Source organism: Aspergillus stella-maris (assembly GCF_047715825.1).
Source record: "Aspergillus stella-maris strain CBS 113639 unplaced genomic scaffold BDV14scaffold_7, whole genome shotgun sequence".
Lineage (NCBI taxonomy): Eukaryota > Fungi > Ascomycota > Eurotiomycetes > Eurotiales > Aspergillaceae > Aspergillus > Aspergillus stella-maris.
The window spans coordinates 140755-165484 of record NW_027396801.1 but is presented as its reverse complement, the minus strand read 5'-3'; the positions used below and the strand labels follow the sequence as shown (position 1 = coordinate 165484).

Below are 24730 nucleotides of genomic sequence, written 5' to 3'. Positions count from 1 at the left end.
GATTGTAATAGTCAGCGCATCTAGAGCGCAGGAGTTGACTACCTCGATGAGAGAAACAGTACAGCAGAAAACAAGGTTGAAGACGATGTGAGAGAAAAGTGATTTTTGCGACTCAGTGTGTATACTATAGACAGGTGGATAAAGAATGCACCTGGCATCAATGCAACTAGTTAATGGACCCCAAGACAATTTCTCAAGACAAGCAGGTAGTGATGGCGGAAGAAGGTCAAGGGTTTGTGAGACGCGAACAAGCTTTCGCAGCGCATCGAATAGCTAAGTGCGCAGGAGGCAGCATCACAACAAGGATGTCGAGGAAATGTCAGGAACCAGAATCGCCAACGCCGAGTTTGCAATAAAGATAGTCGAAGCATGGCGACCGACAGTAAGGCATCAGAATGAACGTGTGTGGTAGTGATGAGGGTAACGATATACCATGCCATCAGGTACAAATAATGAGAGCCGAAATCAGGACATGCAAAGCGGATTCGGTTATCGGACAAGTCGATATCCGTCCAAAATAGGTCTCAAGCAGATCGATGGGAAAAGAGTCCCGATTTCAAATTCTAAACGCCTCCAAACGCCCAGTAGAATCAGCAATTATTAGTGTTTCAAGTACAGATTGGTTTCATGCGTCATGATCGTGAAATGATAGCTATACAGGGTAAGCTCGAACAGGCTCGACTATGGTCGGCCAACTAGAAGTCGCCGTCGTGGTGAAGAGTGACGCTGTTGAACTCTTCGAAGGGATCGGACACTTCGCCGTTGGGCGTGGCAAGGCCGGAGTTCAGCGGAACCCCCTTCATCTTGGAGGGGTTCTTTTCGCCAATGTCGACACTTGCGCTTTCCTTCACATTACGGAAGTTGACCGTTTCGTTTCCTCGGCTCTGGTGAGGAACCATAGGAGGCTTCATATGACGAATTAGAGCCCACTGTGTTTGCCGGAAGAACGGGTGCGTCTTGACGTCTGACGCGCCAGCTCGAGCACCGAGGCGCTTGGTTTCATCTTTAATCAGGAGCTTGCGGATGAGGGACTTGCACATGCTGTTGCTGGATTAGCTTTGGCAGCCAATGCGCGGGATGAGTAACATACTTCGAAATTTGTTGTGCACCTCCTTGTTCAGGGAATGGCACCTCGTCGCGCAAAATATTGCCAAAGGTTGCATTCCTGTTCTTGCCCTTGAAAGGCGTGGTTCCGTAAAGCATCTCGTAGATCAAGATTCCGAGAGTCCACCAGTCTACAGCGCTGGTATGCCCGCAGCCTTTGATGACCTCTGGTGCGATATATTCCTCCGTACCGACAAACGAGTTGGTCCTGAAATCAGCGATACAAGACTTAGTATCGATGGTGGGGAAGCCCGTCGTAGAATTGCCGCTTCGTGCAGGAATCATGGTAGGTGCTCCTCCGGGTCCTGATTGTTTCGATAAGTCGAAATCTGAAAGCATAATATGTCCCGATTGGTGAAGAAGGATATCTATCAAGATTGTTAGTCGCTTGCGAGTGCACGGATCTTCAGAACGTACTTTCTGGCTTCAGGTCCCGATAGATGAAACCCATGAGATGTAGATACTCGAGGGCAGCAGTGACTTCGGCAGCGTAGAACCGAGCGGCATCCTCTGATATAGACTTTCCTGGACGGGTTTGCAAGGCTGTAATTGATTGTTAGTAAGAAGGAAGTAATTTCGGACTTGCTGTGCCATACCTCTGAAGAACTCTCCGCCACTGCAGTACTCCATACACAGGTAAAGGTAGTCTTCGGACTGGAAGGAGTGGTAAAGTGTGACAATGAAGGGATGATTACTGGTGGCGAGAATCTCTTGCTCTGCCAGTGCTCGTTTGATTTTGTTCCGCTTGATCATTTCCTTCTTACTTAGAACTGCTCTTTGTTAGCCAAGTCCTATCATCTTCGTTCTGCGCAATGACATACCTTTCATAGCATACAAACGTGTGGACTTCTTTTCCCTGACGAGATAGACCTTTCCAACATCACCCTTACCAATGAGCTTGATTTTATCAAAGCTAGCCGGCCCAACCTCCACATTGCGCACTTTGATCGAATTCGAGCTGTATGTCCGACGGAAACCGCCACTGGACGTGCGGACCTGAGTGAGCGTGGGGAGTTTGTCGGAACCAGGTTGTGGTATGGCAAGATTTCCATCTTGATCGGCGTTCGAGCTCACTTCAACCAGGCCAACTGGAGCACCAGCAGCACCAGAGGAGACCAAAGGTTCTTTGCCCAGCTCCGCGGTTTGGGGTCGGGCATCACTATCGCTAGCGTTGAACAACCCCTGCGCGTTTGGAGCTGACGCGACTCGACGCAATTTCCGTGCTAGTTCCTCCTTATTGGCTGTGGTGGCTTGCTCCGCTGCTGAAACGCCATCGACTTGTAGTTCTGGGGTATCCGGGGGTGAAGATGGTATAGAAACGTCATTGCGATGTTGTAAAGCGGGTTGACCTTGATGGACGAAGTAGGGGTTGGCTGTCGCGGTTGGCGAGATTCCTTCGTCTAGGGGGTTTCCTTCACTGGCGACAGTAGCGGAGCGGTTGCGGCCGATGATGGGAAGAAACCGAGACTGTCGGAAGGTAGATTTGTTCTCGTGTTTGATGGGCGCTGAGCCACTGTTATCCCGATCGGAACTCGTCGGTTGATTGTTGGACTGGTGAGAGGACGTGCTGCTTGAGCTGTTGATGCGGAAGAAATTCTTAATCTTTGTCGGAAAGTGACTCGAGTCGTTGGAATGCTTTTTGGTAGGCATGGAGAGGCCCGGGAGATTTCCACGTTTCTCGTTTGTTGCTTTTTCGCCCGTCGCAGGGGACGGGTTGGAAGCGAAAAGTTGCGTCATCCCCACAACAGTAATCGAGCAATTCCGAGGACAAAATGTAGGGATATGGTAATCGGGGTGATATTCGAGGCTTTGAGGCACACAGCGACGACAAAGGGGCGAGAAGCAGTGAAAGATTGAGATCGATTCGGTAGCGATGGCCCCGGTTACGGGCGAGGGAGAGCGCGCGGGGGGAGAATAGGCGGCGTGGAACTAGGAATGTTGGAGAGGCCTAGACTTGGAAGGGGGCGGTGAAATAGGAGTCGCAGACGATGCACCGAGGCGGAATGCAGGAAAGAGGGACGGGGCAGGAGGATGAAAAGAGCGGAGGATCGATGCAGCGATAGGCCGGAAGATGGTCAATCCATGAAGAACGGTGAACTACCTACTGAGCTTGGACTTAGTGACTGCCGGCGTTGGATGAGGAGGTGGAGTTGAGCGAAGTTGGGAGATTCTCCCACGGGGCTGAGTCAGGATTCTCAGGAATGGCCACCATTATTAATGCGCGCGAGTCAAACGCAACCGTACTTTCACCAGAGAAGTCCATTATTATGCGTAGCTACCAAATCATTGTTAAGGATACAATAATCCTACACGAGGCCAGATATCCATCGTCCATCCTGTCAGTAGTAGTTTGTAGTCCCAAAGCATACAGCTGCCTCCAAGTTCCCTGTTACAGATACCCCTCGCGATATTGACTCGGAACAAGTTTGCCCCTTGCTCTCCAATAACTCCGCCACACGGGCTCTCCGATTATACCAGCTCAAACCCGTCAGCTACCCTTCCCGCGCCATCGAAAGAAGGGAGAAAAGCATGAGCGGTAACGTTCTGAGATATGGCTGGAGCTGCTGATTTCTGCAGGATCGGGCTCCAGTCCTTGTTGAAACAGTGAGAGAGGAGCGGGGAGTGAGGGCTCGGGTCTGATTGCCAAAGTCTCCTTGATATCTGCATGGGCTGGGCATACTCAACTTTCTCCGGCGCCTCGAGTAAGGGCTCGTCCCTCGCCTTGACAAACGTGCTACTGCTCGGGATATCTCTTGGAGGCTCCCTGATGAGCACAGCTAGTGACTTCTTGCGCTCCTCACCCAGCCTCTTCGCAAGCCCTTTGGACGCGCCTGATAGCGCGCGGAGCAAACCGTCAATGGGCTCGCCGCGCTCGTCGGTCTCTTCGATGGTGCGATAGAGATTGCGAACGGTTGGTGACAGTGACCTCGACGTAGATTTCGTCGGCGTCTCCCATGCCTCGTTCCTAGGGGGTGTAACCGGAACTTGAATAGTTTCAGCGTGGGATCTCACAGTATTGTTCATCTGGTGTTTTCCAAAGAGCACTTGCAGGTGCTCTCTATAGAGCCTCACTGTGTCAAGCTCTCGCACCAAACTTTTGCGTTGCTCGACCAAGAGCTTCTTTGTTTCCGGGTCGATTACCCAGGCGTGCATCGCGGTAAACCTGTCAATCTGGGAGAGTTGTGCAGAAAGCGCCTCATACTGCTTGGTCGCGTCCTCCAACGATTTCTGATACACTGCATCCTGGAAATACGGAGGGATGAGCTGCTGATTGGCCATGGGAACCTGGTTGGAAACAGCTGGGGACGCCTGAGGTAGCTGTGGCATCTGCGGCATTGATGGGATCTGTGTCAATGGTGGCAGTTGAGGCAGTTGAGGCAGCTGAGGCAACTGGGGTAATTGCGGCAATTGAGGCAACTGGGGTAGCTGAGGCAACTGCGGCAGCTGCGGCAGCTGTGGAGAGTGAGGCCATTGCGCACTAATACCTGGTGGACTTGGGACGTAGCTCGGCTGATACGGGCTGAAGGTGGTAGGAGGCGCGGTATTCATGCCATTCCAGGGAAAGCCAGTGGGGGCATTGGAAGTTGACTGTGAGTGGAATGGGAACGCTGGTGAAGAAGGTTGCTGGCCGACAAGCTGCGATGGAGTTGGTGGCTGAGCAAAGGCATTCAAGAAACTATCTCCACCAATTCCGAGGCCCGGGTAATTAAGGAATCCAGGTCCCTGAATATTCTGAGTGTTTAAAGAAGCGTTGGCATATTGCAAGGGGCTTGAACTGCTACCCAAAGGCTGGAAGCACGGTGCGTTGGCAGCGTCTAGGTATTATCATACCAGTGTTAGCGTCGCCAATTAGCAGATGTAAACGATGTGAAGTCTTACCTGCAGGCAAGGGCGTCATCTTTGGGACCTTGCTCTCTGAGCTGATGGCCTGTTGTTTTGGCCGATTTTCAGACTTAGACCTGACTTCACCCTTTGCAGCTGACCCAGCTGTTTTTGACGGTTCGCCGTCCGTGGCACTGGCGCCCTTGGAGCTCAATGGCAGACTCCATTTAGGAGGAGAGTCCCAGGGATTCATGGGAACGATACGGCCACCAGCAGTGACGCGCTGAGGCTTTGGGGAAGTGTGTTGCTCAACGAAGCGCACGAACGCGTCGTCAAACTGGGAATTGGAATTTGATGACAGGGTATTGTGATCCGCCTGGCGGGGTGCATTTTGTGTGTTCAGAACCAGAGGGGCCATCACATTGCGACGCGAATGGCCAGAAGTGTTCCTCGGTCGATTGACGGATTGCTCGGACAAGACATTGGAGCGGACCAGGTTATCTAACACAGCATTGATCAGTATCTGCTATTATGGAACATTCCAGGGCAACTCACTAGTGAAGGCCTGATCGCTGAACCTCTCAAAGTCTATGTGGGCATTTGGCTTTGCAGCCAGGAGAGTCTCAAGGTCATATTTTGTCATGACTGATTGGATGAACGAATGGATACCACAGGGAGTCGTTTCGGTTTTCTGCAAAAAGAATGGATGTCGATGGCGTGTTGTCGGCGACGGCTGACTCTGTACAGAGGGAAAAAGAGGATGGCGAGTCGATGACGAGAAGGAGGAAGCAGAGGAGAGAGGCGGGGGGGAAGGGATGTAAGAGAGAGGAAGGGAACGGGGAAGGCGTTGGGTTGTTAGGGGCACGGGGAAAGAGGAAAGAGCGCATCGAGTCCATTACTGCATCATCTACCTACATCCACAACACTGCCATTCACCACCTTCGCTCAAACATGCTCTCGAGCCCTGGTTGGCTTCGCACCACTATGAATCCGCCATTCCTCTTCAATCTCGTCCACAAAAGACGATACTCCAGGTGACAACTGTGAAGGACTGCCTCGGTCGCTCAATTCCCAGCTGCCGTGACGTTCATGCCGCCTTGCCGCTGCAGCAGGAACCTTCAGATCATCGTCCCACTGGGACTTACCGAATGTGAGATCTGTATCGCTGACCATCTTGCTGCTCCCCTTGAACCCTCCGAAACTAGGCTTACGCACCTTTTTAGTGCGTGAACAAAAGAAAGCTGCAACGGCGGCCAGTGTCAGTACTCCGATGGTAACAGCTGCCCCGATAACTCCAGCAACTGCGAGGCTCAACCCGTCCCTGTTCCTATGAGCCCTGTATATTCCCTGCCGACTCGGCCCATCAACACCGGAACAAAATACAGCAGTAGAATTGCAGCGTTGACACCAGTCAGATGCCGACCTGAGTGCTAGTCTCTGCATCTCAGCTTTGAATTCGTTGAAGTGCATACCATAAAAGCCGTTACCGAGCCCCCAGAACGGATATGGTATGAATTTCGAGCCAGTACCGTTGCGAAACCAAAAGTCAACAAACATATTGGCAGGGTCTGGATAAGTCGGATAAGTCTTGTTCTCGTAACTGTAAAGCTCCAGGACGATCGACGCCCCCGGGTTGGGAAGGGAATAAAAGTTGGGGTATTGTATGCTTGGTAGCCCCAATAACGAGATAAAGGATAGTGCTGTCTTGTCGCTGCCAAATCCAAGAGTCACCTTCCCATATGCGCCCCGCCCTTCAATGGTATTATCAAATGCATTGAGGATGCTGGATGCCAGACCGCTTCCTGCAATCGCTCTAATATCCTCGTCTTCAGCAGCTATAGGTGCTGATGTGCCTCCATTCGTTGCGAATACATATTTGTCAGCATACCCTCGGGCAAGCTTGACATCCTCTTTGCTAATAGTATCCAGCAACGAATCATTGTGCATAGCTTGATAGGCGAGATACTCCCAGATTGACGTCGCGTTAGCATAGCTGGACGCCGCGGCATCGAAATAACGCGACAAAGCTAGATCATGAAGACGGTTGTAAAAAGGCGCTGACTCCTCATATGTCTCCCTATATTCCTCGCTAGCGATGTACTCGATGTTCGCGTACGCATGCCGAGGACAAAGTGCTTGAGCGGAAAGCGCGAGAGATTGCGGATCTGAAACACCATGACTGACGATCGGAGCATACTGATACCCACCCAACGGAGCAGAAATCATTGATCCATCCGCTAATTCGAGTTCAGCGTTGTAGATTGAAGAGTTGAACGATGTATCGAGGGGCGGGTATGCGCCCTGCATGAACGCCTGGGCAGATACCAAAACAGCAGCATCTGCCGTGGCACCGATTTTAACATCATCGTTGTCGAGCAGATAAGGTGACAAATTCTCGATTTTTGTCGAGCCCATCTCTGTGGCGTGAGCCATAGACACATAGCGGTTCCGAAATGCAATCCCGGCTGACTCAAGCTGATGCGCTCCATACGCTGTCAATGCTCTCGGACGAGGGAAGACCTTCGGTATACTCTCGCCATTGGTGGTATACGCGTATACAGCCCAGGTATGCTGTGTCTGCTGATGTATCTCCTCTGCAGCAACTGGGGCAACGCTTAGCGAGAAAGCTAGCAAAGTGAGGAGGTCTAGCATGTTGGCGATTAGGTAGGGTCTCAATGCTGTTGATGCTCCAGCTCAGCTCTAAAGCGGGGCTTCCTACCTAAAGTACCAAAGTCGATACAGATTGACTTTCGCAAGACAATTGCGGATGACGACACGAATGGTGGACTGTAACCATGATCCTATACACTTTGCCCTTTTCCGGCTGGCGGAGGTCGTTTCCGCTCGCTTGGACAACGAAAGTTCAGTGTTTCCATGAGTCGAGTCCTCGAGCGATAAGAGTCTGAGTATGTCGGATACGGCTTTATGGAGTGGAAGTTTTGTGACGTGTAGACGGGAGGTTACATTCCAGTGCCGAAGGTGCCGGACACTCAACCCGGCCTTCTAGACCTAAACAACCAACGCCAATGTGAGATAGAAAGAGGCGGCAGACATTGCTATTCGCTGATTCCTAGATATGGTATGATTTGTAAGACTGAAATTACTGTCTGTTCATTCAAGCCCTCAATCCGGAGGTACTACCTAACCTACCTAGTGATCATCGCAAGACCCGACACAAGCCCTACCTATCCTACTGGGTAAAATATATAATCCCACGTTAGCTACCTTGCATTGGCGACACCAGCACTCAAAGATACACAAAAAAAGCCAAACCACACAGCAAAGTCCCCCTGTCCTACACCCCTGTTTCTCGCATCAAAACCACCCCAAATACATCCATACCTAACCCATCACCGATTAAACCCCTGCCACCGAACCTCAACAAGCACACCACAATCCTCCCTAGACCTTATCTTATTAACAATAACGAGCCTCCCCAAACTATCGCTCACACTATTCAGCACGCCCATAAGATCCCCCATTTCAATCTCCCGCTCATTAGCCAGTTGGAACAGTACTAGATCTCTTAATCTCGCGCTCGCTTCAATATCTGCATTCACGGCACCAGGGTCCGGTAGAAGGCGCGGAGTGAGTATAAGCGTTGCATTCGGGTTCGAGCGCAGGATATCGAGGTGGGCTCTTAATTCAGTGGACATTCGTGACGCGAGTGTGGTCGTTGGTTGTGTGGGGAGGGCGGAGGGGAGGTGTAATATGTAGAGTGTTGCGTCTGTTATGGGCTGCGGTGTTCCGGGGGGTCGGTGCTGGATTGTTATGTTTGGGCTTAGGGTTGATGTGCCCTTTGCTGTGCTGGATGTTGATGAGTGCGTGAGGGACCGCAGATCGTCTTTTGATATGGGTGTTGCTGGGTGCGAGGTAGACCAGGTTGTGTGATTGTTGGCTGGGACGGCGATCTGCACGACGATTCGGATGGATGGGTATAGTGTTGCGAGGGTATTTGCACGGTCTATGGAGCGGGCGCCGACCTATACCAACCATATCAGTCAAGTCCCGCAGCTTGTGTCCTTGCCCGTAATAACAGAGAAGAAACCCACCTCAACAATAGAAATATTCCCCCTCCGAAAATGATCAAGGCGCGAAAGCAAATCCGTCACGCGATCCTCGGTATTAATCGTCCCATACCTCAAAAAAGCAGGCCACTGCCTTTGCAATTTCGGCCTCTGCTCACAGGTACTCGCAAACGTAACCGGATTATTAAAAGCGAGATTATAAGCCGTCTCATTCGGGCGCAGCGACGGCCCAAACCGCTGCGTCGAAACAGGCATCTGCAACGCAGCCGGCGCAACAGTACCAGAAAGAAACATGACTGCGTCGAGATACGAGGGCTTCGTAACGAATGGCGCGGAGAGCGCACTGTGCGACACTTGGCCGGGTTGAGGCTCCGAAAGGAACCCTGCTGTCGCTGACATTCGGATCATGCGTGTGAGGTGCGCCTCTGGGACGCCGGCTAGGTCGGCGACGTCTTTTATGGGTACGCTGCCTGTTAGAGGGATACATGCGAGGACTTGGAATTCGCCTAGCCATTGGAGGCAGGACAGGAGTTGGGTTTGGATCGCGAGGTGGTGGAGGAGGTCTGATGGGGTGGAGAGGAAGGTTTGGAGCCTGGAGATTGTGCTGAGGATGGATTGGCGGGCGCGGTGGGCTTCTTGGGGTGCATCTGGGGGGATGAGACCTTGGTTAGGACTGGTGGTGAGATTCTGACATTGCGCGACGAGCGTCTTGACTGCTGCTGTGATGTCGCTGGCGTGGGATTCGAGGTCGGAGAGGTTGGCCATTTTGGTTCTATGTTTGAGTTGACCAGAGGGATCACGGCGAAGAAGTTGAAGCTATATAAGCTATACAAGAACAACCCGAATTCAATACTCGGGATATTGTGGCGTCTGCAAGCGCACATCACGACGAATGCTGAAGAAGCACGAATAACGGCTCGGTCGCACCGCGCTCCCAAGCCCGACGCACATAAGCTTCAGTCCAGCATAAGCAACTACGAGACCAATTGGCCGATAGGTCAATATCTAGAAACTGACCGGAAGATTCTTCAACCTGCAGCAACTCGTGGGCATAGTGAAGCTATCCAGGTTCCAACCCGAGTATACCTCACGACGGACGGGATGAATGTAGGGCTAGGCTGTAACCACGTCGCTCGCCGCATGCACTTCCTCCTCCTTTCTCTCAGTGGCACCATCCTCAGGCGGACCAAAGAGATTCTCGCCTCCAAATTCGGTCCATCGCACTTCCGGCTCAATGCCGGCAAACTTCCAGACACCGTCCACCTTGCGGTATGTCATTGTCGCCGAGCCGTGCGAGTGGCCCTTGGCAATCACCTCCTTCATCTCGGCGTCTGCATGCTTCTGGTGAGCTACTCGCATCTGATGATGTCCCAATATCAAGTCGTCGTCGATCTTCTCCCATTTTGTTCTTCCGACGAGATGCTGCGTCTTGAGGTATGGGTTGCCAAGAAAATGGGGACTCGAGGCCATGGCGATAAACTCGGCGGCGGGCATGTCTTCCCAGAGCTTGTTGACGAATGCGCGGTAGTCGATCTATCAGGGTGAGCATGCAAAGCATAGATACTTAGGAAAAAGTAATACTCACACGAAGAGACGGAGCTATGCACCGTTTCAGTCGCTCCCAGTCTTTGCTGTCGTAACTCTCTGCCCACTCAAAGAGCACCCCCTCGCAGTCGGTGATGTCTACCACTGTCCGTAAGCACTGACCCTAATCATGATCAACAAAGACATACCCTCAAAAGTTGGTCGGCGAGCCATTTTCACTTTGTTGTTCTGCAAGACGATCAGACCTTACAACAGATATATCTTTGTAACTAAAGCTACATTGCAAGGCATCATTTAAGACAGCAAACAACCCCTAGACTGGACCTTCGGGAATCTATCTAATGGACGGAATCCACTACTCTGCAGTTCCCGACACCTTGTCAACGGTGTCCGATGCATTCTAAGCGTTTTACTGATTGCCAACTAGTCTAGACAAGAATGCAACATTTTCTATTCTAGTAACCCCTATCTTGAACAGTAATCAATCACCCATGTCCATGCTTGACAGGCACCTCACGCAGCCCCCCCATCAACCGTAATAATTTTCCCATTAACCCACTCGGCCTCACTACTCGCCAAAAAGCACACCACCTTAGCAATATCAACCGGATAACCATTCCTTACCAAAGGCGACGCATGGGCCGCCATCGTCTTCAACTGATCCGCGGTGTACTTCTCCCCGTTCGGGATATAGTGCTGCGCCACGTCGTGGAACATGTCCGTTACTGTCCCACCGGGCGCCACGGCGTTAACGGTGATCTGCTTGTGGCCGCAATCCTTTGCAAACACTCGGACGAATGACTCAATGGCGCCCTTGGAGCCCGAGTACACGGCGTGATTGGGGACACTGAACTCCTTGGCTGTGTTTGAGGACATGAGGATGATTCGACCGCCGTTGTTCAAGTGGCGGTATGCCTCGCGAGCCACGAAGAATTGGGCGCGGGTGTTGAGTGAGAAGACGCGGTCGAATTCTTCCTGTACACATACCACAGTTAGCCAAAACCTACCTTATAGATTGAAGTAAAATGAATCAAATCATACCTCGGTAACATCCCCCAAATGCTGAAAACTCACAACACCAGCATTACTACACACAACATCCAACGCCCCAAAATGCGCCACCGCCTCATCCATAAGTTTCACAATCTCAGGAACATTCCGGATATTAGCCTGGATTGCAACGGCCTCGGTTCCCAACTTCTGAATCTCCGCGACCAATTCCTCCGCCGATTCCCGCGAATGCGCATAGTTCACGACGACCTTTGCGCCGCACCGCCCAAGCTCAATGGCCATCGCGGCGCCGATGCCGCGGCCTGAGCCTGTGACGAGCGCGACTTTGCCGTCGAGGCGGTAGGGGATGTGTGGTGTGGGTGCCATGGTTTTCGTAGTTTTCGTGTCGGTTGGAGCTGGTGAGATGTGAGAGGTTATTTGATTGAGGCGAGCTGTTGGAGACATCGATTTGGGATTGCTGTTTCTAGGTATTGATACTCAGGTTTTATTGTGCCTGTGCGGTGTTTGGAGGGTAGGACGGTGCCCGAAGATCGGGGTTGTATCAAGGAACCTTGGGTTGTTCGAGGTAGGGGTTGGTAGCGTTTCGGAAATTGGGCTCAGTATGGATGCAGGGAGTCGGAGAGCGATGTCCATATTTATTGGGACACTGGAGGATGTTTGATGGGTTAGATCAAACTTTAGGATTTGGAATCCCCGAGTTGTGACTAGGTTGGCTTGATTAAGGCTTCCGCTGGCAGCGCCGCGGTCAGCCCGACAGCTCAGGTAGGTTCCAGATTCTCAGTGGTAGTAGATCTTCTCTCTAAAACCATTCCATCATGAGATAATGATACCAGACCCAGAGTTACACATAAAGAAAAGAGAGTAGAAGAAAAATCCAAGTGAAGATCTCTATAGCCTCTAGCTATTATCACTCTACATACCATGGACATAGTCTAGAATACTACCAAAATCAAGACCAATCTCCATCCAACAAATCCTCCACGCGCTTCCCCTCCTCAACATCCCTCCAAACCTCCTCAACAGTCCAAGGCCTGAACACATGCCCAGGCGGGAAGTTGGTATTGCGAAACTTCGCCCCAGAAACAAGATGCGCAAACGCCTCACCATACTTCTCATACGCATAAGCCTCAGGGTCATGCTTGAAGATCCAACTGGGGAAGCGGGTACGGATACTAGCCGGGTTCTTCCAGATAGCGTCCCAGTCCGTCGCGGTCTTCAACTGCGAGTTCACAAAGGACATCTTCTGCGCGCAGCTTACGCGCTCGTACCGGAGCGTATTGTAGATTCTTGTCGAGAGGGTTGCGTTCTTCTTTCCCCCCGCCAACTGCAGGCATGTAGCGAGCGTAATGGCGTCCTCGAGGGCCTGAGACCCGCCGTTGCCGGAGGTAGGTATGAAACTGTGCGCGCTATCGCCGACCTGCACGACGTGGCCGTGCGGACTCGTCCATTCTTTCCGCAGATCGCGCCAGAGAAGAGGCCAGTGCACAATTGCGCCCTTTGGTGCGCTGCGAATCAGAGCGACGGTTGCGGGGTCCCAGTCTGGGACTTGGAGCATGGCCTTTGCGACGTCTTCGGGGTCGGTGTCTGGTTCCCAGGATTCGGTGGCTGTGCCTTGGGAATCGCGCGGTGTGAGGCCGAAACTTATAATGTCCGTGCCGATGAAGACGCCTAGGTACATCCCTGGGCCGAGCCAGTATTCCCAGACTGGTGGGGAGTTGCACCAGCGTTTATGAACGATTGGGTCTTTCATCGCGAGCTCTTTGGGGAATGCTGTGCGGTAGATGCTCAGGCCGCTGGATTTGGTCGGGACGGGTTCGCCAGCTATGAGGATGTCCGAGGGTGATTTGAGCCCGTCAGCTGCGACGACTATATCCGCTAGTCTGACTGCGCCGGTCTCGAGAATGACGCCGCCCTGTTCGGCTTTTGCGTCCTCGAAGTAGCTCTTCACGGTGTTTCCGTATTCGACTTTCAACCCTATCCTTGCGGCTTGTCGGAGGAGCATGCGGTAGAACTTTCGCCGGACCTGCGCGGGGGCAACAAAGGGGCCCTTTCTGCTTGCGAGGTGCTCGGGATCGTTGAATGAGGGAACGGTAGGACCGTAGATATGGCGCCCGTCATGGGTCTCGTAGGAAACAACTGCGTGGACCTGTTCATTTTCCATGTCGTGGACCATGTCGGGCCAGTGCCGGATTATGGAGACCGCGGGGGGTTGCATTACGATGATGTCTCCTATTCATTCAAAGCAATTAGCCTGTCCCTTAGACATATAAAGCAGAAGATTATAAGGAAGGAGTACCGGAGTAAACAGGCCCCTCGTTCCTCTCCAAAATGCTCACAACAGTATGTCCCTTCCGCCAACACTCGAGGGCCGTCATGAGCCCTCCCATCCCCGCACCAACAATCAGAACACTGATGCCCGTTTCCGGGTGTCGCTGGGGGAGACCCCTCGAAGCGGGAAAGGTTCCATTGCCATTACCGTTGTTCGCCCCTGCTACCCACCGCTCCGGATCAAACTCGTGCTTGTCGCTCGCGACATTGACGGGGAATTGGGTCATGTTGGACCGGCGTGCTAGACAGTCAGAGGAGAGGTGTTGTAGTAGGACGAATGTCTCTTGTCTCTGTAAGGATACTAATCATGAAGCGAATGCGACTTCGGAAGCTCAAGGGTGCGAAGGTAAACAAACACTAAGGTATGAGAGGGGCAGGCCGAGGAGGCGTCCATATTTTTTGTTTCAGTTCGGGCTGCCAAGAGCGAGCAAAATACGAAGTATACATTGGGCAGACACATCCCTGAGGGCCATTCTCTAAGAGTTGAGATTGAACAAGGGTATCCCAGTTGAGTCAGCTGAAATGTTCAGTCCTTGAGTTGGTACTTTTGTTTTGTTGCCGGTGTTTGGTGCTGACTCCACTGACTGTGCCAACTGACTATCCTGGCAGACAAGGACTAGGATTGTATGTCCGCGGGTGTGAAAGCCTAGGATGAGCTCATGCATGTTTTGAATTTCTCCAGCTCAGTTTGAATGGCCCGACTATGGAGCGGTCTAGATGCGTGTGATTTAAGCGGAAGCAACAGCATGCTTTAAAACCAGCCGTCGCCAAGTCTACCACCTGTAAGGAGTATATGCACGAATTGGAAGCAATCAAAAGGGTATAATTATCTCAAAACCTCATCGAATGGTACGAACTATGAAGTTACATTGCTAACCCCGCCGCAACTGATCCACAATCTCACTGGATAGCCCTCGTAGCCGGACCCCGAGATCAATTGCCAGTTTGTCCAAGAGCTGCAGAGGTAGGATCGACTCGTGCCCATTCGCAGAAAAACCGTTGGGTCCGACAAGAATGTTGCCTCGCGACCCTTGGTCCTTCAATCGCTGGAACAGGGTGTTCACTAAACGCTGAACACGATGTAGTTCGCCGAGAACAAGCTGTGCGGCCATACGGCCCTGGTCTTCGCCCTCGAGATGGTAGCCCCTAATGACGGCCGGCGCTCTGTCGAGTTGTTCCATTGTTTGGTTGCTCTCGGGAACGGGCGATACTTGAGCTACTGCTCCGTACCAGGATAGAACCTTGAAGACAGCCAGGGCAAGGACTGTCAGCGTGTAGCCATCCTGTGAGCAGGAACATCCAAGAACTTGGCTGATCTCTTGTAACGTCTGCTCATTTTGTGTGATGACCTGTTGAATTGTTGGGGTCACAGTGGTATTCTCATCAGTTGTAGGCGTCACGGTCGTGCAATTGAGCGGTGGATTTGGAAAGAGCTCTCGAAGCAGCGCAAGCGAGCGAGCAAAGCAGAAACAATGTATTTGGCTTCCGGTGTTCGAAGTCGCGGGTGTGGGAGGTGAAGAGGGTAAATTGCTCTGCGAAAGAGGAGATGAATCCACACATTGAGGCTTCAGAGAGTCGTCGTCAAGCATCGGCATGGGGTCACCGGGTGGGAAGAAGGTAGAGGGGTCAGGAAATCCATTGAGGTCTCTAAAGCTGACTTCTGTGCCGGAAAAGTAGTCCACATCAGAGGTATCGAGCATCGAAAGAGATACGGGCGAAGCGAGAAAGCCGTCAAAGTCAGGATGGCCAAAGGTAAGCGGCGTAGTCGCTGAGGTAGCCGGACCAGCAGAAGAGAGAAGACTGGGGACACTCTCTGGATAGCTCGGCGTACGCTGATGGTGATTATTACCCCGATATGTGTCGAGAGTTCGATCTTGTTGAAGAGCATATTGCATAAGTGAAGACGATGCCTCGAGAAGATCCTTTCGATCGTCATCTTCTTCAACATCCATGCTTTGGTAGTCTGTCTTGATGGGTGTTTTGAGGCCGCCTGATCTACTACCCTGTTTGCGGCCTGCGCGCTTGCTTGCGAGGTATTGACATGTTGTACCTCTTTTCTGACAACGTGCACAAGTAGGTTTATCTTGACTGCACTTCAATTTGGAGAGAGCGCACGCGTGACAACTTCCTCGCAGTTTGACTGTCGGAGGTTGCGTAGGAGAAATACCGGGGGCGCTTAAGGCGGCCATGATGAACAGGAGGGGATAATGGTCGGAGGTTTACACTGTAGTAAGGGGGTTGAGGGGAACCAGGCTTAAAAGACGACGGCACCTGCACGAGGGAACACACTCCTCGTTTGCAAGACGAGGCTGCGGTTCTCTGGCACTGGCAGTGGTCTGGTCAGCCACTGGACGTCAGCTTACACTGAGACGCGATTGGTGCCTGGTGTTTGCAGCTGGGGCCTGAGCTGATGCCCAGTATTGGCTCCGGGGAAGTAACCTGGCACACTCGCGAGCTTTCGATTACGGCGGGTCTAATTCAGTGTCTCCCCGCGATAGGATCAGCGTCGACACAAAGCAGCCACAGTTGAGACAGAGCCACCACGCAGGGTGAAGGAAATTAGCCGATATTTCTGTGCAGGTTATTTCAACAGACGCCACCGATCTTCGGACTTAGTGGCGGCCTAAGAGTTTGATCTGACATTTTAACCCCATTAGACCGATAACTCCATCTCAGCGGGTTTATAAATCAAGCATTAACCAAGCCAGGCCCCCTACTCGTGGCCGGCAGGATTGAGCGATCCTGGGGAGAAGAGTATATTATTGAGGCTGGGGCTTCGCCGGCCCCAGGTAAACCTGCTCCCACTTCGTCCCCGGAGACCGACACCGCTCTCGCTGTCCGACCAGAGGCAGTGTTCGTTATCGTAAAGTGGTCATTTGAGATGATTCAAAGAAGAAGTTGCCTATCGACAGATGTCTTTGATGAGCAGCTTCAGTCAATCTGGATCAGTGTTGATCGTGTGGTCTTCGCGTGGCTGGAAAAGCTGACAGCAAACTATCCGAGCCCAGGCAAAAAAGGCTACTGTAGATCGGACCGACCAAGGCGTTGATCGCGTGAACCAATGATCGGCACTTATCCCACAATGAGCTCTAGTTAACTTTAGGCGATCGTGCTAACTTGACCTTATTTCGTCGTCAAGCATCCGAGGTCTAGACTCTAATGGCGTGGCTGGCTGGTACAAGCGGAGTCGGAGCTGCAATTCTCGCTGCGCTGCAGGAAGATTCTGCACGTTTTTTGTTTCCCATGAGTTGTTAGAAGGATTAGCTTCCCTGTCTAGGTGAGTTGATTGAGCATCCTGTTTAGGAAAGTGTACGCCGCTGCCTGTCCAGCCGCTGCCGCCACTATTTTTGTCAATGTCGACGAGATCGGAGCCCGATGACCGTTCAGCAATGAACGCGGCCGAGCGAATAATGGATCAACAGACGGATCTGTGTGTTCGAGCTTTGAAGGGGCAGCAACTCGAAGGGCTCTCATCTCTGGGGATCGAAGCTCGCTAAATATCATCCATTGCCAAGGGGTAGACACGCGTCAAGGAACACAACGTAGGCAGCAATTATATCTCATTGCAAGTAGACTCTAAATCACCAATCTAGGCAGCAGAAATAGTAACGGATAAGATGAACGCCAGAGAATGAAGTGGAAGAGAAGCGTAGAAGGAGAGAAGAGATATGGTAAGGAGGAAAAAGCAAGTGAAGCGACGATCTTCATCACGAGCCTTGGCAGCCAACCTCATTCAATCTCACCATTTCCCTAGAAGATGCCCACCCCAAACCATCGCTTGACTCCCCCTCGCATCTCAAAAGCTACTTTGCCGTCCTCCGCCAATTTGCGCAGTACCTCGTCAATGAACGGTTCCAATGCCATCTTCCGGACCTCCTCGTCAATCCCATCACCATGCACCAGCACGACCAACTCCTTGACTGTGGCACTGGCCCTCTTTCGTTGACCCATTCGTCGGGACTCCTTGTTGAGCCGGTCAAGCGTCATGAGGACCTGCTTCTCTCGCCGTCGTTTTTGCGCTAGTTCTCCGGCGATCTTGGCTGGAAGGTTGGTGATAACGTCGCCGTGAGCCGGGTAGCCAATTTCGCATTGGTGTGACTTTAGCCTTTCTAGTGTCTCCATATAGACCCCGAGCTCTTCCACTGCACTTGTTCCGTGACCGAGAACATTGTCGCCTGTGAACATGGCGTTTTCTTCCTCGAGGATGAAACACATGTGGTCGTGTGAATGCCCTGGCCCATGCACCGCTCGAATCGTAGCGCCTTCGACGCGAAAGACCTGGCCATCATCGATGGGCTGCTGATCACTACCTGGAGAGTTCTTGTATATGGCTTCACTGAGGTCGGGATAGAGGCGAAGGAGATCCGGAACTCCGCCAGTATGATCACCATGCCAGTGCGAAAGGAAAACGTGCGACAACGAGATAGAACGGTCTTTCAAAGTGGCATCGAGAATGTCAGCCCACTCCGGGATTCCTTGCGCGGTATCAATGATCAGTCTCTGCGATCCCGTGCCAACTATATATGTGTTGGTGCCTTGCAAAGTGAACTGAGTAAAGCCGTTGTTAGACTGAGACGATCAAACATACGAACAAGCTCACCTTTCCGGCATTTTGTCCTAGGACGCGGATAACTCGAGGACTGAGCTGCTCCACATCCTCGAGCTGAGGCAAATGCTTGAGTTGCGCAGCAAGGTAATCCTCAAATGCACATATGTTGAGGGCTTTGTTAATCTGTTTGTAGCCGCCTTTGTGCTGCTGTGGTTGAGCCATTGTGTCTCGGTCTTGAAGATTTTACCACAATCTAAACCAACATAGATCACCCAAGTCTTGTTTAAAGGGCAAAGGACTGGAAGCCAACAGAAATCTTGGGGAAGGTCGAGCTGAATTAGGGCGGAGGCAACATTACACCACATCTGTCCTATCGGCATTGCCAACAATGGCCTTGTCAGCCGCATATTCAGCTGGACTCCGACCGGGGACCATGGTTTCCGAGTACGAGTCCAGAGTACTCATCGCCGAACGCCGCCCAGTCCAAATTGGCCGAATCTCACGCCTATCGCTTGGCAGGTCGAAATGAGCCTTCCCTGATCACAATAAAGCTCGCCTGGTGCAACAAACTTTGTCTTGCAGTTTATCTCCGATCTGCGTGTTCATTTCCTTGATCATTTTCTATTCTTCCAACCCGCAACTCCCCTGTTATCCACTCGTTTTGCCCACCTGACCTTGGTGGCTCCTTCGCTTCGAGAAGCTTTTGTCTTCTAGAATGTCTGTGTACACTCCCCAGTCAGGCTCACAGGCGGAATACTCCAAGATGAAGCTTCTTTACTTCAGCAATGAATTCCCGAAGGACGACCTCCAGGGGCTCTTTCGCCGCCTGTACAACCACAGCAAGGACAAGCGATACCCCATCTTGGCGAGGTTCATCGATGAGGCTACACTTGCTGTTCGTGATGAAGTGCGGCAGTTACCGACCAGCGTGAAGGCACTCGTGCCGGCTTTCGAATCGGTATTGAACCTTGCCGACTACCCGGAACTTCGCAAGGGCCCCCTTGGCGGATCCATGGACGGTGTGCTTCTCTGTGTTCTTGAGGTGGCAACTCTGATCGGGTATCTACTCCAATATCCTTGATGCTTTGAACGACACGTTGCTGACCTCTCTAGTTACTACGAGAATGCCCCCGATAGATTTGACCTACACAATGTGTCCACGTATCTGGCTGGGTTGGGTCTTGGGCTCCTTGCAACCGCTGCTGTAGCTCTAAGCTCAACATTGTCCGACCTTCCTGTGACTGGCGCAGAGGTCGTAAGGGTTTCTTTCCGTCTTGGAACCTTGGTGGATGATGTTTCTCAAAATCTCGAGCCTCGTGATACATCTGGTTCCCCAGATACCTGGGCGTCTGTCGTACCTGGAGCCAAAGTCGAAGATGTTCAGGCAGAGCTGGATGCTATCCACGCGAGAGAGGTAAGCTGCCGGGCGCATTTAATGGTTACAGATTCTAATTCAAGCACACAGAAAACACCTCAGTCCAGTCAGATCTTCATCAGTGCTTGGAGCGAAGGTTCTGTCACTATTAGTGGCCCGCCATCCCGGATCAAGCGTGTCCTACGGCTGTCGGAATTCTTTCGACGTCACAAGGTTGTGAGCCTTCCAGTGTACAGCGGTCTTTGCCATGCCAAACACCTCTACAATGGACGCCATGCGCGCGAGATTATCTCCACGAATACAATGGGTCTCGTAGATGCCACCTACTCACCAACGATTCCCATCTACCAAACCTCGACCGGTCGATTTTTCACAGCCTCAACAGCCAAAGACTTGTTTGAAAAATTAGTCTTGGAGCTCCTCACGCAGGCTATCGTGTGGGACAATGTCATACAGGGTGTTATCGACCAGGCTTACACAATATCAGCCACTAACTGCGAGGTTCTGGTGTTCCGCATCTCGGTGCCTATCAACGATCTACGCACTGCTCTTAGCTCGAAGCTCCAAGGATTCGAGGCCTCGACCGAGGAACTTATTCCCTGGGTTCTTGAAACGCCAGATGCGGGAATTCCTCGAGGCACAAAACAATCCAAGGTTGCTATTATCGGAATGTCATGCCGCATGCCTGGTGGAGCGACCGACACCGAGAAGTTCTGGGATCTTCTCGAGCAAGGCCTTGATGTTGCCAGAAAGATCCCAGCCGATAGATTTGATGTTGAAACCCACTACGATCCCAAGGGGAAACGGGTGAACACAAGCCATACCCCATACGGATGTTTCATCGACGAACCCGGCTTGTTTGACGCTCCATTCTTCAATATGTCGCCCCGTGAGGCTCAACAGACCGATCCCATGCAGCGCCTTGCTATAGTCACCGCATATGAGGCGCTTGAACGCGCAGGCTACGTGGCTAATCGCACTGCATCCTCCAACCTCCACCGCATTGGAACATTCTACGGCCAAGCTAGTGACGACTATCGTGAGGTCAACACGGCTCAAGAGATCAGTACCTACTTTATTCCAGGCGGTTGTCGCGCGTTTGGACCAGGGCGCATAAATTACTTTTTCAAGTTTTCTGGGCCGAGTTTCAGCTGCGATACCGCATGCTCCTCTAGCTTGGCCACAATCCAGGTATGTATAACTTTTACGAAGGGTCGCTCAATACTGACGATAAACAGGCTGCGTGCACTTCTCTGTGGAATGGCGAGACAGACATGGTAGTGGCTGGCGGTATGAACGTTCTGACAAACTCCGACGCTTTCGCCGGACTCAGCCATGGCCACTTCCTCTCCAAGACACCTGGTGCATGCAAAACATGGGACGTCAATGCCGATGGGTACTGTCGTGCAGATGGTATCGGGTCGATTGTCATGAAGCGCCTCGAGGACGCGGAGGCAGACAATGACAATATCCTTGGAATCGTTTGCGCTGCTGCAACAAATCACTCGGCCGAAGCAATTTCAATCACTCATCCCCATTCGGGTGCGCAGAGTTATCTGTCTCGACAAGTTCTAAACTCTGCTGGTATCGACCCCCTGGATGTGAGTTTCGTGGAAATGCATGGCACCGGCACTCAGGCAGGCGATTCTGTCGAGATTGAAACGATCACCAACGTCTATGCACCAATTACCAAGCGACGAAGCGCCCAACAACCACTCCATATCGGTGCTGTGAAAGCCAACGTCGGTCATGGAGAAGCTGTTGCTGGAGTGACTGCCCTTCTTAAGGTCTTGCTCATGTACCAGAACAGCATGATTCCGCCGCATGTCGGAATCAAGAATAGCCTCAACCCCTTGTTTCCCAAGGACTTGGATAAGCGAAACCTGAACATTCCATACCAAAAAGTGCCTTGGCCTCGTGTTGAAGGCAAGAAGCGCTATGCTGTGGTGAACAACTTCAGTGCGGCGGGCGGCAACACTACTGTTTGTCTTGAAGAGCCGCCGGTTCGCGAGCCAGCGTCAGTCGATCCGCGAGCTGCTCATGTTGTCAACATCTCTGCGAAGAGCAAGGTTTCTTTCAAGAAAAATCTCGAGCGTCTTGTCGCCTACCTGGATGCAAACCCAGATATCTCCCTGGCCAATCTATCATACACAACCACCGCTCGACGCTACCACCACAATCACCGAGCCTCAGTTGCTGGTACCGACGTTGGCCAAGTGAAAAAGAAACTCTCGTCTTTTCTGGAGAAAATCGACTCTCACAAACCCATTCCTGCGACTGGACCACCCCAAGTTACATTTGCATTTACCGGTCAAGGAGCGTCCTACAAGTCGATGAACCTGGATTTATTCCATCATGTTCCTTACTTTAGGTCTCAAATTCTTCATCTCGATGCACTCACGCAGGGACAAGGGTTTCCATCGTTTGTCTGCGCTGTTGATGGCAGCCATCCGAAAGATCATGCACACTCTCCGGTTGTCACACAGCTCGCTCTCGTGGCGGTTGAGATTGCTCTTGCTAAGTACTGGATCTCACTAGGAGTCAAACCAAATGCTGTTGTTGGGCATAGCCTTGGTGAATATGCGGCCTTCCATGTTGCTGGTATTCTTTCTGCTAGTGATGCACTCTTCTTAGTCGGTCGCAGGGCCCAGCTCCTGGAAGAAAAGTGCCAGGTTGGCAGTCACAAAATGCTGGCCGTACGCGCTCCTTTGGCCGACATCGAGAAGGCTTTGGGAGGCAAGCCATACGAAATTGCATGCATCAACGGACCGAAGGAGATAGTCCTCTGTGGCTCACAAGAGGAGGTAGAGGGTATGTCCCAGGTCCTGCAATCGAACGGCTACCGCTGCACCAGTCTTGACGTGGCTTTTGCCTTCCATTCTGCCCAAACCGAAGCTATTCTCGACGACTTTGAGGATGTTGCCAAGAATGGTGTCCTGTTCCGCGCGCCGAACATGCCGGTTATATCTCCTCTCCTGGGCAAGGTTGTGTTCGACGACAAGACCATCAACGCCAAGTACATGCGCCGCGCAACCAGAGAAACAGTCAACTTCCTCCCAGCGCTGGAGATGGCTCAGAACTTCTCTACAGTTGACGAGGAGACTGTTTGGGTTGAGATTGGTCCCCACCCTGTCTGTATGGGCTTTGTGAACGCTACTCTTCCTTCCGTCAATGTGGCGGTCGCATCCATGAGGCGAGGCGAGGATAACTTTGCGACTTTGGCTCAGAGTCTTTCTGCCTTGCATGCTGCTGGTGTTCCACTTGAATGGAATGAGTATCAGCGCCCATTTGAGAAGAATCTGCGACTGGTGGATCTGCCCACGTATGCATGGAACGACAAGACGTACTGGATCCAGTACAATGGCGACTGGGCGTTGACCAAGGGTAACACTTTCTACGATGCTGAAAAGGCTCTGAAGGCACAGCAATCCGGACAAGTTGCTCCAACCGTACCTTCTGGTCTTAGGACCTCTACTGTCCAGCAGATCATTGAAGAGAGCTTCAATGGTTCATCAGGCAAGGTAGTAATGCAGTCGGATTTGATGCAGCCCGACTTCCTGGCTGCCGCACATGGTCATAAGATGAACGGATGTGGTGTGGTTACTTCGGTAAGTTCCAACTCTCTTTTCATGATACATAGCTAACACTGTAAGTCTATTCACGGCGATATCGGCTATACCCTTGGAGGATATCTCTTCAAGAATCTCGTCAAGGGCGGCAAGACGCCTGATATGAACATGGCCAATCTTGTGGTGCTGCGAGGACTTGTAGCGCAGAAGAACACCAAGAAGCCGCAATATATTCGAGTCACCATTTCTACGATGGACATCAACTCTGGTGTTGCTGACCTGACCTGGCAAAACGTGCTCAACGACGGGACGGCAGACGAGCCTTTTGCCAGCGCGTACATCTACTACGGTGACTCTTCTGAGTGGCTCAAGTCGTGGATCCCCAATGCGCATCTAGTTCAGGGTAGAGTGGAGGCCCTCGAGCGTCTTGCCAAAGAGGGTGTCGCGAACCGCTTCAATCACAACATGGCCTACCTCTTGTTCGCCAACAACCTGGTCGACTATGCTCAGAAGTATCGTGGAATGCAGTCTGTTGTCTTGCACGAGTTGGAGGCGTTCGCCGACATCAAGCTGTCTACCGAGAAGAGCGGTACCTGGACTGTTCCACCGTACTTCATTGATAGCGTTGCCCACCTTGCCGGCTTTGTCATGAATGTGTCTGATGCCATCGATACCAAGGCCAACTACTGCGTCACCCCAGGCTGGAAGACCCTTCAATTCGCGAAACCGCTCGTGGCTGGATCTAAATACCGGTCTTATGTGAAGATGATTCCGACCGAAGAAGACCCTACTGTCTATCTTGGAGACGTCTATGTCATGCAAGACGGTGTCATTATCGGCATGTGCGGTGGTATCCAGTTCCGCCGATACCCACGCATCCTTCTCAACCGCTTCTTCACAGCTCCAGAGGAAGCTGGGACTGTTTCTCACGCGGCAGCCTCGGCCACCCCAGCGCCAGCCCCCAAGGCAAAGGTTCAGATCGCTCAACCGGCCCCGACACCTGTGACTACTGCTACCCCGGCCCCTGCATCTGCCCCTGCCCCGGCTGCAGTCGCTACTCCGGCTCCTGCTCCGGTCTCTGCTCCTGCTCCCACTCCTACTCCTGCAGCTAGCGCCCCCGCTGCAGCAGCTGACAGTGACAGCGTGGCAGCCAAGGCGCTCATCCTGATCTCCAAGGAAGCCGCACTAGAGTTATCGGATCTGACAGACGATGCATCATTCGCGAACCTCGGGGTCGACAGTCTCATGAGTCTCGTCATTGCAGAGAAATTCCGAGAAGAATTGGGAGTCACAGTCACGGGCAGCTTGTTCCTCGAGTACCCGACCATTGGCGACCTGCGGAGCTGGCTATTGGAATACTACAATTAGAGGATGGATTTTTTTTTTTTTTTTTTTTTTT

At 52.1% G+C, this 24730-nt stretch overlaps 9 protein-coding genes across 9 annotated transcripts; 1 reads left to right on the top strand and 8 right to left on the bottom strand.

Moving 5' to 3' along the window:
• Positions 1 to 42: 42 nt before the first annotated feature.
• On the bottom strand, positions 43 to 567 carry BDV14DRAFT_130658 (uncharacterized protein). The gene has a single exon (XM_073766099.1). The coding sequence runs from the start codon at positions 438 to 440 to the stop codon at positions 171 to 173; it is 270 nt and encodes an 89-aa protein (XP_073631725.1). The 5' UTR covers positions 441 to 567; the 3' UTR covers positions 43 to 170.
• BDV14DRAFT_130661 (putative serine/threonine protein kinase (Nrc-2)) lies at positions 568 to 2988 on the bottom strand. Its single transcript, XM_073766100.1, has 5 exons — positions 1926 to 2988; positions 1701 to 1874; positions 1522 to 1647; positions 1091 to 1472; positions 568 to 1041 (listed from the first exon to the last, which is right to left on the bottom strand). The coding sequence occupies exons 1-5, from the start codon at positions 2839 to 2841 to the stop codon at positions 696 to 698; spliced, it is 1944 nt and encodes a 647-aa protein (XP_073631724.1). The 5' UTR covers positions 2842 to 2988; the 3' UTR covers positions 568 to 695.
• Positions 2989 to 3573: 585 nt separating this feature from the next.
• BDV14DRAFT_196578 (uncharacterized protein) lies at positions 3574 to 5569 on the bottom strand (the record flags this gene model as incomplete). The annotated part of the gene is made up of 3 exons (XM_073772478.1): positions 3574 to 4919; positions 4984 to 5427; positions 5482 to 5569. 3 exons carry the CDS (start codon positions 5567 to 5569, stop codon positions 3574 to 3576), a joined length of 1878 nt encoding a protein of 625 aa, XP_073631723.1.
• Positions 5570 to 5871: 302 nt separating this feature from the next.
• On the bottom strand, positions 5872 to 10448 carry BDV14DRAFT_187543 (uncharacterized protein; the record flags this gene model as incomplete). The annotated part of the gene is made up of 5 exons (XM_073770964.1): positions 5872 to 7553; positions 8369 to 8909; positions 8979 to 9726; positions 9882 to 9885; positions 10142 to 10448. 5 exons carry the CDS (start codon positions 10446 to 10448, stop codon positions 5872 to 5874), a joined length of 3282 nt encoding a protein of 1093 aa, XP_073631722.1.
• A 564-nt stretch (positions 10449 to 11012) lies between these two features.
• Positions 11013 to 11876, bottom strand: BDV14DRAFT_196574 (SDR family oxidoreductase; the record flags this gene model as incomplete). Its single annotated transcript, XM_073772477.1, has 2 exons — positions 11013 to 11474; positions 11541 to 11876. 2 exons carry the CDS (start codon positions 11874 to 11876, stop codon positions 11013 to 11015), a joined length of 798 nt encoding a protein of 265 aa, XP_073631721.1.
• A 575-nt stretch (positions 11877 to 12451) lies between these two features.
• On the bottom strand, positions 12452 to 14065 carry BDV14DRAFT_211335 (FAD-dependent oxidoreductase; the record flags this gene model as incomplete). The annotated part of the gene is made up of 2 exons (XM_073776079.1): positions 12452 to 13739; positions 13807 to 14065. 2 exons carry the CDS (start codon positions 14063 to 14065, stop codon positions 12460 to 12462), a joined length of 1539 nt encoding a protein of 512 aa, XP_073631720.1. The 3' UTR covers positions 12452 to 12459.
• A 645-nt stretch (positions 14066 to 14710) lies between these two features.
• Positions 14711 to 16027, bottom strand: BDV14DRAFT_196572 (Zn(II)2Cys6 transcription factor; the record flags this gene model as incomplete). Its single annotated transcript, XM_073772476.1, has 1 exon — positions 14711 to 16027. The coding sequence occupies one exon, from the start codon at positions 16025 to 16027 to the stop codon at positions 14711 to 14713; it is 1317 nt and encodes a 438-aa protein (XP_073631719.1).
• A 1561-nt stretch (positions 16028 to 17588) lies between these two features.
• Positions 17589 to 18609, bottom strand: tpcB (metallo-beta-lactamase type thioesterase tpcB; the record flags this gene model as incomplete). The annotated part of the gene is made up of 2 exons (XM_073772475.1): positions 17589 to 18386; positions 18439 to 18609. 2 exons carry the CDS (start codon positions 18607 to 18609, stop codon positions 17589 to 17591), a joined length of 969 nt encoding a protein of 322 aa, XP_073631718.1.
• An 87-nt stretch (positions 18610 to 18696) lies between these two features.
• On the top strand, positions 18697 to 24707 carry tpcC (non-reducing polyketide synthase tpcC). Its single transcript, XM_073776078.1, has 5 exons — positions 18697 to 19446; positions 19501 to 19801; positions 19853 to 20953; positions 21001 to 23370; positions 23416 to 24707. The coding sequence occupies exons 1-5, from the start codon at positions 19103 to 19105 to the stop codon at positions 24697 to 24699; spliced, it is 5400 nt and encodes a 1799-aa protein (XP_073631717.1). The 5' UTR covers positions 18697 to 19102; the 3' UTR covers positions 24700 to 24707.
• The last annotated feature ends 23 nt before the right edge of the window (positions 24708 to 24730 follow it).

Coding starts and splice junctions, on each gene's coding strand:
- BDV14DRAFT_130658 (XM_073766099.1), bottom strand. CDS start 440: ATGGCATGGTATATCGTTACCCTCATCACTACCACACACGTTCATTCT.
- BDV14DRAFT_130661 (XM_073766100.1), bottom strand. CDS start 2,841: ATGACGCAACTTTTCGCTTCCAACCCGTCCCCTGCGACGGGCGAAAAA. Junction 1,473..1,521: donor TCGGGACCTGAAGCCAGAAA/GTACGTTCTGAA, acceptor CAATCTTGATAG/ATATCCTTCTTCACCAATCG. Junction 1,042..1,090: donor GGTGCACAACAAATTTCGAA/GTATGTTACTCA, acceptor ATCCAGCAACAG/CATGTGCAAGTCCCTCATCC.
- tpcC (XM_073776078.1), top strand. CDS start 19,103: ATGTCTGTGTACACTCCCCAGTCAGGCTCACAGGCGGAATACTCCAAG. Junction 19,802..19,852: donor ATGCTATCCACGCGAGAGAG/GTAAGCTGCCGG, acceptor TCAAGCACACAG/AAAACACCTCAGTCCAGTCA. Junction 20,954..21,000: donor CTAGCTTGGCCACAATCCAG/GTATGTATAACT, acceptor GACGATAAACAG/GCTGCGTGCACTTCTCTGTG.